Here is a 12475-nt window from a genome sequence, read left to right as displayed (position 1 = left end):
TACACCAGAGAGACATCATGTCGTTTTTTTTTTTTTCCCCACCAGCACACACACAAAAAGATGGACATAAAAAACTGGCGCCAGCCAACAAACCGCCACCCCCCCTTCACTGACCTCCAATTATGTCATGCGAAAAAGCTATGTCCCATTGAAAAGCTTTCTTAATCAAACCCAATTAATTCCGCTCCTTTCCCTTATTATCCCCACTGGGGAACGCGTCCTCCCAATCAGCCTGTTAACTCCAGCCTGGGCCCCATTAGAGGCCAGAGAGAGGGGAGCAAAATAATAGATTATGCTATTAATTAGTCGTTAGAGACTTAATTGTTCTTAATGAATCCACAAGTCTGTGAGTGCTCGTGAGTGATTTGTGGAGTAAGCCATTTTTTTCCTTTTGATTGCTACTAATTAATCACCTTTTAATTAATCAGTCACCTTTGTTTTCCCCCCTCTTTTCCCCCCATTTACTGTTTTTAGCACACTCTGCAGCAAGATCCTCCTTTGTTTTACATAACTGTAATAACACAAAAAGTATGGAGTAGAGGATTCTCTCTGCTCAGTCAGGCAGTTTCGGGGAATGTGGCAGCAACACAAAGCAAATGTCCGCCTCCACACCTCCTACATTTCATTAATTGTTCAATGATAACAACTGACTGTCTGTTCATAAAGCTGAGTATGAATACCCTCTCATCATTTTTCATTTCTTAAGACTTTCTTAAGGCTTGTTTTGGTATTGTTACTGTAATGCTGGGCCATTAGATAGCAGATGCAACGTCCAGTGAGTACAGAAGCCAGTCACATTCCTGCGGTGGCCCTCCTGGATGAATAGTCACCTCACTACAGAAACAGAATGAGAAGGTACTGTGATGCCAGGCTTTAATCTGCTCAGGAGCCAAGGCCAAGGATTAATTACCAGTTTATGTATAGATCTGGGGCTTGCAGGGTTCCCACCATTCTTTTTTGTTGAGGATGCACTGGGACATGGAACAATTCAGAGATAGAGACTGGGTGTACAGTATTTTGAAATATTTTTGGAGGAGAGTCCATTTGACTGGGTGCTAAATGTCCCCAAAATCATGTCATTTTAGTTTTGACTGAATGCAATATTAACTCTAAATGTAACAGTAACTTTAAAACTTATTTTCTACATAAGACTATGACTGAAACATCAACTTCATTTCATCAGGGAACAAACAGCTGCCGCTTAAGTGGAGGACTTGGACTCATCAAGAGTCCAGGGAGTTTCACTTTAACATGTAATTTTTATCTTAGTAATCAATTAATTTGATACTTGCAATATGTAATGGGGAAGGGTGACAGTTCTGATTGGTAATGTACTGTCCTGTGTCATGTGATAAGCACCTCTAAAGAGTGTTAGAATGTAAACTGCCCCTCTTTGCAGCAGGGCACAGAATACCATATAAATGCATGCCACTGGTCTAAACTTCATTTGTCTGAACCACAGTCTTAGTCATTGGGTCCAGATTTAACATGCAAATACAAAATGTGAGCAGATTGTAAGATTTCCCATAGCAAGCCCAACAAAAGCTTTGGTGTTGATCTCACTGCTCTTTTCCCATGCTTTTACAATGCCTTTCCTCCCTCACTGTTTTTCTGTGGCACTCGAGCTCAACGCATGCCTACCCCGGCCCCGGCCACGCTGTGCCAATGTGTCCAGCAGTCAGTGCACAGTCCTGGCCCGGGCACTAATCCCTGAGCTGTCAGAGGACCCCGTACTGAACTCATCCTGGCCTGCAGGAAAAGGCTCTAATTGGGGGATTTTCCACATCATTAACTCTGATGAGCAGCCATCCCGCCCCGGCTCCCACCCCTCTTTCTCCCTCACAATGGTTCCTACTTTCCCCTGAACTTCCTGAGCAGCTTCATCACAATGTCATCTCATTCAGGCTTGTTTGTTTGTCTCTGCATTCATCTGTGGTGCCTGCCCCACAGAAGGGATAACCTACAAAAAAACAGTTCAGATTTTTATCACAGGGATGAGCATGTTCAGAGCCTGAGCCTAGAGAGCAGTTTTTTAGTTTAGCTGTTTGGTGACCTTCCTTATAAAAGTACTTCTGTTTTCAAGGAGAAACATAACTTGTCCAACCTGATCTTTCTGGTGCAGACATAACATAACAGAAATAAATGGACAATATTTAACATTAAAGTTGCGCACCATTGAAGAGATTTCTGGTCATCTCACCTCACACTGATTCACCCACAAAACACAACATCTCTGTGATGCTGAGTCAGTGACTATTCAACAATCAATATGCAGTATAGTATATGAAAAGAGTCTGTGGTTCTGAAAGGGTCAAGTCAGTTACTCTAAACTCTGATAGCTCTGGTTTTTAAGCCATCCCCATTACATTTCAAATACTGCCAACAGCTTTGTGAACTAAGTTTGGATGGCCTATATCAGGACATCAATAGACAATACCTGCTGTTAAAATTAAAGCACGTGGTGGACCAAATTAGAACACACTTCACAAATCTCATTTTGAAACGTGTCCCACACAATTCATGCTCTGGACCCAGATGGCCCTCGATAAGAGGTCTTCCCAGTGTCCCATCTGTCCGGGAGTGTGGTTCACACGCTACTAATGCGAACTCGGCGGGACCGGCCCGTTTGGAACATGTGCTGCAGCGGCAGCGCCTGGGGGCAATTAGGGAGCATGGAGCCCTGTGGCCTGGGCTCCCCCTGGGGCGGTCTGATTGATTGGAGCCTCATCTTCCTAACAGGCTGGCAGGGTGCCACACCAGCCCGGGAAGAGGAGAGGGGAAGGGAGGGGCCAAAGGAGCCAGCCCATCCTGTCTGTGTGTCTCTGTGTATGCCTCTCAAAGGAGGACATTTATTTGCATCGCGCACACAGAGAAGAGTCTACAGAGTTAAACTCTAGCAAACTATATCCGTTTATTTAAAGAATATTCCAACTTTTTGCAGAACATGGAATTCAACATCTCATACAAATTCAATCAAATGAAACAGCAAAATAACTAAAAATAACAGGAATATGGAACAAAAATGATGACTATACAGGGATAAACTTTTACCTGTACATTTTAAGATATGAATCACAAATGAATTCTCCAGGTTTCTAGTGCATTTCGCAATTGGAAAAATACCTATACTTTGGCTTATTCTTAGTCCAGTATCAAATGAGTTCTCCTTGTAATATACCACTCTCAAATGGGAAAATCAGTCAGTCCAGAGTGGCTATCTCACAGATTCACTCTGTGTTTACCAATCACAAGGATAAACTTTCACCAAGCTGGGCAAGGTTTAGTAATAAGTGTTATATATGATTGTCAGGGTACAGAACACCAGCAGTGATTTATAGCATTCTTATAAACATTGTGTGTCAGCACAAGAACACAGAAATAATGCCCAAACCTCAAAATAACAATAGTGAATAAACTGTGACTCCAAATTTAAAATTCAATTTAGAAAAATTTAATCCACATTATATTTCAGCATTACATCTTAGGAAATCATTTTCCTCCTTGATCAGCACTGGGTCACTGTGTTTATCCCAACAGATTCACAAAATTTCTAAACCAAAATATGATATTGTGGTATAATCTGATAACCAGCTCAGCTGAATAGATCTAATTGCTGGCTGTTGAAGAACCCCTTAAACACAGCAAGCTCATATGCTGAAGAGAGCTTATTTAAATTACCTTGATACTTGTACTTATGATTGCTTGATACATGTACTTATGATTGCTGAGAATACTAACACAGTATAAATATGCTCCGAAGGCTCATTCCATTGACTCTGACAATGTTTGTGCCATTGAGCTGTGAGAGCTCATCTTTTATCAAAAACGTTTCCCCAGCTCTAACATCCAATCTTTAATAAAAGCAACAAACAACTCTCAATCAGTTCATTTGCTAGTCCTGGGCAGCAAAGACTGAGTTTCCTTCCAAAGGTTAGTTACGAAAATTGCACTTCTGTGTGAAGGAATTTATCTCCTCCAAGTTCTAATGTTCTCCAAGTTCTATGATCTATGAGATTCCAGCAATTGGCTTTTGTTGAAATTCAGTGTAATGTCACTAACTGGACTAATAACATTCTCATCTGAGAAAGGTCTCAATAACACTTTAGATGACAAAACCACATTTTAATCAGATTTTAATTATAAACCTAAAACGTAGACTTTAGCATATGACTTGCACATATGCAAAAACAGTTTTTAGTTTTTTACTCTTTTTGTGACATCTTAACTGATATCTTGATTGTCTATCATAAAAATGCCAATAACTGGGATGTAACTTTCCAGATGTCTTCAACAATGGTAAATAAGCACTGTATCTGTGCTGATAAACATTTACAAAACATTCTTTATGTAAAATATGAAATGTATCTTTTGTTGCTGATGTTGTTCAGGGTCAGTGTTTTAGTGCTGCTGCCCATTAGTCCACTATGTGACCGTTTTTCCTCAAGAACTTTTGACAAAGTAGAGGGGGCTGGATCAGTTGTGCAGAACAATGAACAAACTTAGTGGGGTGACACATCAGTCAGTTCTCCTTCTGCTACTCTGCACGTACATGCAGTGACGGGCGGCCAAGCTGCAAACAGATTTTCTTTCTCCAACAGTCACTGAGGCAGAACAAGGTTATTTCAGCGGCTTCTTGTAGTCAGTCTCCCAGCTCCCTTCAGTGAAGTCATGTTCCTGTGTGAGAGACCCCTTCATTAAATCCCTGTGCCCACGTGAGGGGCTTTCAGTGGAGCCATCTTTCGGGGTGAGGGCTCCTTAAGTAAAGCCCCGTGCCTGCGTGAGGAGGTTTCAGTAAAGTTCTGTTTCCGTTTTGAGGGGCATTCAGTAAAGCCCTATTCTTATGTGAGAAGGATTCATTAAAGTCCAGCTCTTGTGTGAGCTAGTGCTATGACAACATCAACAGCACCCACAGATAGAGGATGGCCAGCCCCTTGCACCCTCACACTGTTTCTTCACAACATTTCCACATTGGGATTTTTCTACTACTACTATTACCATTATGTCTTTGTTTGATAATTTGCTTGCTTGCTTAGCAGTGACCAGTGCGCTTATCCAGTGCACTTTACACAGCTTGCTTACATATGATCCATTTTAACAACTGGACAATTTCTGAAGTAATTCAGGTAAAGATGTCAAGGTGTGAGGACCAAATGTGAACCCCTGGCATATTATCTTTAAACACCCAGAAATGCTGGATGGGGGTTGTATAAATATTGGCAGGTGGTTGGTGAACAGATAAGTAGAATTGTCCAGTAGTTCAAACATAAGTGGTCATGGCTCATATCAACTCGTATCATGACGTCAACATCCATCTTCACTTCCCAACTCCTTAGGAGCTGTTTTTTTTTTTTTTTTGAAAGGCAGGAGCATGTCCACTTGGTTTCGCTGTCTCATAGCTCAATGCAGGTAATGTGGTAATGTCCATGTCCGAACACAGCCTGAAGTTTTCTTGGGGCAGCTGTCACTCAGATCAATTAGGAGCAGGAGTTAATCGCTTTTAAAGCAGTTAATTGGGTGTTAAGAGCTGTTCACGTCTGTCCACATTAATGGGTCGGACAGACTGTCTCGTGCATTCTCTTTACCAGGCTCCACCAGACATGTCCAGGAAATGTCACCCCTGGGATTAAACTGCCTTTACACAACACATGTTAGATTAAAGATGAAAAACAAAGGTGTTAAATGCTGTTAATTTAATTACTAATCATCTTGGAAATCCCAAATGCCCCTAGTTATGAGAAGTGGACTTAGAAGTGATTTATTTAAGTTCAGGTTCTGTATTGTTACACTTAAGTACTTTTTTAAAGCGGCAGTCAACATGTCCATTGCCTTTCATTACAAGTGTAACGATCTAGTGTAACATGTTTGCCTCTCCCTGCCTGAATCTCAAAAAAAGACTCTGTGGTCTCACAGATAACAGACAGAAATGAGACAATGCAGAAGGTGCATATGTTAATTATGTCATTAATGTTAAGGAAAAAAATCAGTGGGAAATATGACCCTCAGCATGTAGACCAAAATCCTCCCACTACATACTCTGCAACATCTGCAACATAACTTGTCACTTTTAATGTCTGTACACATTGAAACATTAAAATTAAATTGTTGGTGCTAAAATGTGAATATTAAAACACGTTTAAGACTTTTCTAATGCTGAGACGTAATGCAAATCAATGTTGTTACTGTTTTTTCACGTTAGCTTCTTTTAAGGAACTGGGGGAAACACTTAAATATACAGTTACCTCTTTTTGTCAAGTCTATGCACGGTGGTTCCCAACCAACCACACACAAACAAAGCAATCTGTCAGTGCACCTGTGTCAGTAACTGGAGTGTTCTGAAGTATTATTCCTGCTACCTATTAAAATTGACAACACCAACTGTCTTTGGGACATTCTGACTCAAGTGGAGCTCTAACATGGCCAGTGAACAAGACTAGAGAACCTAGAGGTATCAAGTGGTACCCTCTTATTCCAGTTTCTTCAGGTCAATATGGAGATTGATGTTAACAGGATTCACAGATTTCTTTTCTTCTCTTCAAAGAGTTTCTTTTGAACAACATATATATATAAAAAGACAATGTCAATATATTTTCTTTAATCATTCGGCTTTTCCAGTCATACCCCAGATATCTGTATGAAGCAGCCCTTGTTGCAGATAATTGTTTACGTTCTTCCTGACCATAGATATGATGTTGTTTAGTTACACAGGGCAGGAGATAATCTGATCTGAGAGTCCAACATGAATATCCAACTTCAAAAGCCACACTTCAGGGGGGACATCAAAAATTCTAAAGCCTCACCATTCCAAAATCAACCAGGTTGTCATTAGGCCAGCTGCACCAAGTTATGGGACTGAATATGGACAAAATGTCACTGTTGAAGAAAAAAAAATGTCACAATGACTTATGTAGTGCTTCCTGTCCTCTATTTGTAGTAACAATTTCAACAAACCAAAACAGAAACCAAACCATGAATGAACAGGAATGAAGTTTCAAAGTAGACCTGTTGTGGTCCTGTTTGTCACATGGGCTGCCAGGTTTTATCCATGGACTGAATGTGCTCCTTGGCCTTCATTCTCAGGGAGGCGATGCTGGAGCTGCGCTGGTCCACGTCCTCCAGCGGGTATTTGTCAGTGAAGGCTGCGGGACACTGGTAAGGGGGAGGTGCCATGGGCTGCATGCTCTGTGCCATGGCTGGAGGGGTGTTGAGGAAGCTGTGACTGGAGTAGCCAGGCTGCAGGCCCTGTGCCGGACCCATGAACCCAGGGATACTGTGGACTGGTGTAGCGCTGGATAAGGGGGAGGTCAGCCAGGGGTCGAGGGGCAGGGAGTTAGTCATTGGGCCCACATTGGTGTGCATGGGCGGCCGGTTGAAGGACAGCATGGGGGAGTCATGCAGCTTCATGGAGCTGGCATCCATCTTCTCCTGACGCCTCCACTTGGCACGACGGTTCTGGAACCACACCTGGAGAACGAAAGAGAGGAGGAATGAGAAACAACACCTTAATCAAATTGGACTAGGTGAATTTTTTTGGTAAGAGCTGACACCCATTTTGTAGCACGTGAGTTGAGAATAGTTGAAACCATTCTAGTGGAGAGAAAAGTCACAGTAGCTCACAATGTGTCTCAGAAACCCACTGAGTGACCTGACAGCACCCAGACACCTCTCCAGCTTTCACATAGAGGTCTTGGAACTCAAATGTAGAGCATTCAGGTCTTCATTAACAAACCAAAGCCTTTCATTCATAACAGGTATGAAGGGCATATCTTAACCCACATATTTCGGTATCCATACTTGAACATATTGTAAGCTTGTCAAATCACTGAAAAAGGGCAGCGCTCCTACCTGTACCCGGACCTCCGGGAGGTTGACCTTCATGGCCAGCTCCTCGCGGCTGTAGACATCTGGGTAGTGGGACTTCTCGAAGGCGCGCTCCAGCTCATGAAGCTGGTAGGTGGTGAAGGTGGTGCGGTTGCGGCGGTGCTTTTTCTTGGGCTGCTCCTCGTCCAGGGGGTCAGGCGATTTCCCGTCACTCTCAACGCTCTTTCGCAGCTCGTTCAGTTCTCCCTCGCATTTGTTGGAGAATAGACCAGAGTCTGAGAGGTGAACAGGGGTAGAGGAGAGAACTCAGAGTCAGAATGGATGTGGTTAAATAAATGTAGTCATATTTTTGTAATATTCTGAACCTCTGGGAGTTATTATCCTAAAGTTATACCTTCAGTCTGTGGACCTCATTCAAGGACCTCATTACCTAGTAATGAGGTCCTGAGGACCTCATTACTTAAAATTCTTATATTGGCTTAATGTGCTAGCATCATTCCTATTAGTAATCCTCTACATCACAAAAAATTTTCGGTACTGAAGGATTAAGTATCAAACGATTTGGCCTTCTGCTGACCATAAATACGAACACCTAGTGCATAAAGTCAGGTATATAGGTATATAGTCTGGTGGCACATCGTGCAAAGACTTAATACATTGTTTTAAATGAATATCATTATCAATTGAGACAAGACCATTTTTGTATTGCTACATCTTCACCCTTTAGTAACAAAACAGTCACCTGCCAGTGTGGCAATATCAAGCAACTTGTGTGCTTCACCAGCAGTTTGATTATTTCAGCCAGGTTTAAGTTTATCACCTTTTACATTCAGCCTTGCATCTCTTAGTGGTGATGAGTTACAAACTGAACCCGTGACAGTGGGATTCAGTGAGGACCACAGGAAAACACTCGTTCACAACGTGTCAGCGTGGCTTTCACTGCAAGTTTCCCTCACACTAATCCTGCAGGAAACAGATGCAGCCTGTTAAGTCTGCTGATAGTTTCCATGTGGTCTCAGCTTTAATCTACCTAAAGGCTTCATTCGTGTCTGCAGGATTCTGTAGCAGGCCAGCAAAACCGGGTTAATATTTCTGGGAAATTAGCAGTGTAAACACGTCACACATTAGGCTTAATTGAAGCAGCTCAAAGGTAATTCAATTAATTTACGCACAAAGATTACCATCAGGTCAATGAACCTGCATAGGCATCCACAACAATAGAGGTGACATACAGACTTATGAGCAAATATTCTGTCTTCTGAGGGGGAATTTAGTGCAGCTTTTCATTGGTCCCCTCTGAAATAAAATCAAACTGATATGAAAATCTCTATAATGGTCACATATTGACAGGAGAATTATACCCACACTATCCTGTTGAGGAACATGTTGCTTGATGTTCAGGGTACCCCATGATTAGTCATAGAATACTCAGTTTGAATTCTTTTAAGTCTAGATATAAGACAAATTAGCCAGATAAATTATACTTGTAGGATGTATTAGCATGCTCCATGAAGGCCACCCATTTGAGCACTAAGTACCATTTGGGTTATCCTCCAATGTGATTACAGGGTTCTGAATGCAAACCACCATCAGGGATGGTTGAGCATCACCAGGGGCTAGACCCTACACACTGTTTGCAAATTCATGTTTGTGGGGCAACTGTGCCTCCAACATCTAGGAAAAACAGTGAAGCTCAATATCCCTCATTCAACTGGTCCTGAGAAAAGGCAATGGAATAAGGGAACGTTCAATTAACTAAGGGGAGCAGGCTTCTGAAGACCTGCTGATCCCCCTCTCATTAACAGACAGCGGCAGAGCCCCCTGGAAGTCTGGGGGCCACTGTGCTCCAGCAGGGTGTGACACCAGCACAATGGAGAGGTTGGTTCAGGGTCACGGTCTGCCTCACTGTCTCTCAACCTACCAGAATACCCCTGGCCCCTGCAGACCAGTGCAGAATGTTTACAGTCAGAGAATGTTTCTTTGTTGAAAAGAACATTGATGTAGTGACGAGAGGAAGGGAAATCAAAACAGACACATCCATTTCACATCCTAAAGATCACAGAGGCTAAGTACTCAGCAGGTACACAAATAAGCCATTTCCAATGTGCATGGTTTTTGTTCACCTTGATCTTCCACAAAACATTGCCAAAATAAGTGGTTATAGCTATCCATCTCCCTGATACATGGAATTAATTCAAAATTAATTGCATAAGCCCCATACCTCAATGGAACTCTTTTGGATGTCCTAAAAAACATGGATTAATATTCAGAACAAGAAATTGTACTTTAGGAGAAATTCATTGTGCAAAAGTGCACGTCTGTACAATCTCATGTCTCCAAAGAAGATGAGGGGAATGCCATAGGTGATGTCAGAATGGTGTTTGAACTGTTAATTTAATAATGCTTTTTTCCACTTTGTGTAATAGTAATTCTCTCATTTTGGAATTTCCAATTGTATATAATGGAGTGGTCTCATTGTGACAACGTCTGCACTCACGCAGTAGTACTGAAGCAAGACAAATGCAATACTTTGATACATTTGCACGTTGCCAAAAGATTTTTATTGCACTACAAGACACACAGCACACCACAGTAAAGTGGGGGCTCATTGGAGGATAGATGCTATTCTGCTGATGTCACCCAGGCAACTTGCAGGTGACTAAAAGACACAGGGTGCCTGAAAGCAGTGAAACGAGCCCACCATGATGCCATCTACTCACCCCTATCGCCAGTGCAATTAAGCCCATTTATTCCACTGCTGTGGGATCCTGCACACTGTCAGCAAATGACCCAACAAACCCAGACCCTAGGGCTCGGTCTGCACCCAAAGCAAACACCTTTAGCCACTCATGACCCCATTACTTATGATTTTTTATTTTTTTTAAATCTATAAATGAGCTGACCAGATCTCAGTCCAATTTCTGAACAAATACAGCGCTTATCGAAAAATTAAAGCATGAAAATTATCCTTCTTGGGTGCTACAGAATGATGAAAGGGTAAAAATTAAGAGTTACAATAACATGTGGCCACTGTTACATGACACAGCTTCATCAGTCTTATTATTCTCCTGTGGAATCCATCATCAGCTATAGACATTGACCGTGCGTTGTAACAAATACAAAAAAGTTGTCATAGCTCATCAGTGGAACCTACCATACAGTTAACAGACATCAACAGAGTTCCAATATTCAGCCCATCTCTGTTGATTATGAGGCACAGTCATAGATATTTCTTCCTTAGTATATTTTATCAAATATTTGATTGTGTTCCTATAAAAAATGAATTCTTGACAACTAACAAGTTTGACAGCACTTTTGTGGCTCCACAGGGGAGACCCCACAGTACAGTGACACAGTGTCTGTGGATGAATTTGCTCACCATGAAAGGCAGGCTGCTCTGTGCTGTCTCTCAGAGTGGGGAGGTGTCCATAGGGGTGTAAGGGATCCTGCTTTCCAGGGTCACCCAAGCTCTCCACATCTGCTTTTTGGGTTCCGGCAGCACCCGCAGGGTTGAGTAGGGGGTCCTGGTCCTTACTGAAGCCCAGGATGACGTCGATGCTGTGAACACGACCGCCAACTGATGCCCCCCCTCCTTTCACCATTTCATGGAAGTTACTTGGCGAGAGGCAACTGTCGTCCACCATGCTCATGGTATCCAGTGACAAATGCATTCGAACGTTCAGGCTCACCCACTCCTCCAGCAGAGAAAAATTACTCAATGTACAGGTCACCAAAAGTAGGTCCAAGGAGCAAGTCTTCACATATATTGTGAGAAAAGGTTTCAATAAGTAAAGCAAGAATGGAAATCCCGGGCTCAGAAACCAGCTTTTATTGAAACGATGTTGCTGGCCGTGATTCTTCTTTCTCAGCAAGTAAACCTCCAATCTTTTCACCTGCAAAAAAAAATTTACATCAAATCTTAGGTTCACCTTCATTTGTTTTCAACAATCAAACAGTTTGTCAAAACAATGAAAAAAGAATCCAAAACTCCAATTCCATATGCATCCCTCTGCCTACTTGATGTCTCATACAAATTATAGTATAAATAGTGCCAGAACTAAGCATTTCAAACCACAAGCCAAAAATCTTACCCTCTAGTTTGTCAGACAAGCGAGCCAAAACTTTTTGATATGGTGAAAAGAGAAATGCAAAACCAAATTTGAAAAAAAATTGTCACTTGAGTTAAAAACACCAAAAACCATGTAGAAAACTTTTTAGGAGAATATCAATGGTATGGCCTGTGCCCGGTGGTAATTTTACTGTTTATAACTTGAAGGAAAATGTTACTTCTCACCTAGTCATCTTCCACTGAAAGAGTTGGTGTACAACCTCTCTTATTTTAGTTCAATTTTAGTGATCCAGCTTTTTACTGCAAAAAGCTCTGTGGTAGGGTGGGCTTGCTTTTTCCTCTGGAGGAGCAGAATGTAGTTCAGATTGCTCAATTATGTATGTAAGTACATGTCAATTATCACTTTTTCACCAGAGTTCATTAATAACAGAAACGGTAGTTTCAATAAACTGTATTACTCTGTTATACACCTGTATCTGCCACGGATTTGGTGAGGGACAGAGCCATTTCCCAGGATTCACTCTGTCTGCCTGTGCCCCGCTTCACGGGTACATGCTTGTCTGATTCTGCCTTAGCATTTCAGCATGG

General features: G+C 42.0%; 1 protein-coding gene across 1 annotated transcript; it reads right to left on the bottom strand.

Annotated features, from left to right (window-relative positions):
* Positions 1-7017: 7017 nt before the first annotated feature.
* Positions 7018-11489, bottom strand: rx1 (retinal homeobox gene 1). The gene is made up of 3 exons (XM_036522671.1): positions 11198-11489; positions 7843-8093; positions 7018-7461 (listed from the first exon to the last, which is right to left on the bottom strand). The coding sequence occupies exons 1-3, from the start codon at positions 11487-11489 to the stop codon at positions 7018-7020; spliced, it is 987 nt and encodes a 328-aa protein (XP_036378564.1).
* Between the last annotated feature and the right edge of the window lie 986 nt (positions 11490-12475).

This window comes from Megalops cyprinoides, chromosome 2 (genome assembly GCF_013368585.1).
Source record: "Megalops cyprinoides isolate fMegCyp1 chromosome 2, fMegCyp1.pri, whole genome shotgun sequence".
Classification (NCBI taxonomy): domain Eukaryota; kingdom Metazoa; phylum Chordata; class Actinopteri; order Elopiformes; family Megalopidae; genus Megalops; species Megalops cyprinoides.
This window is presented reverse-complemented; position numbering and strand designations above follow the sequence as displayed.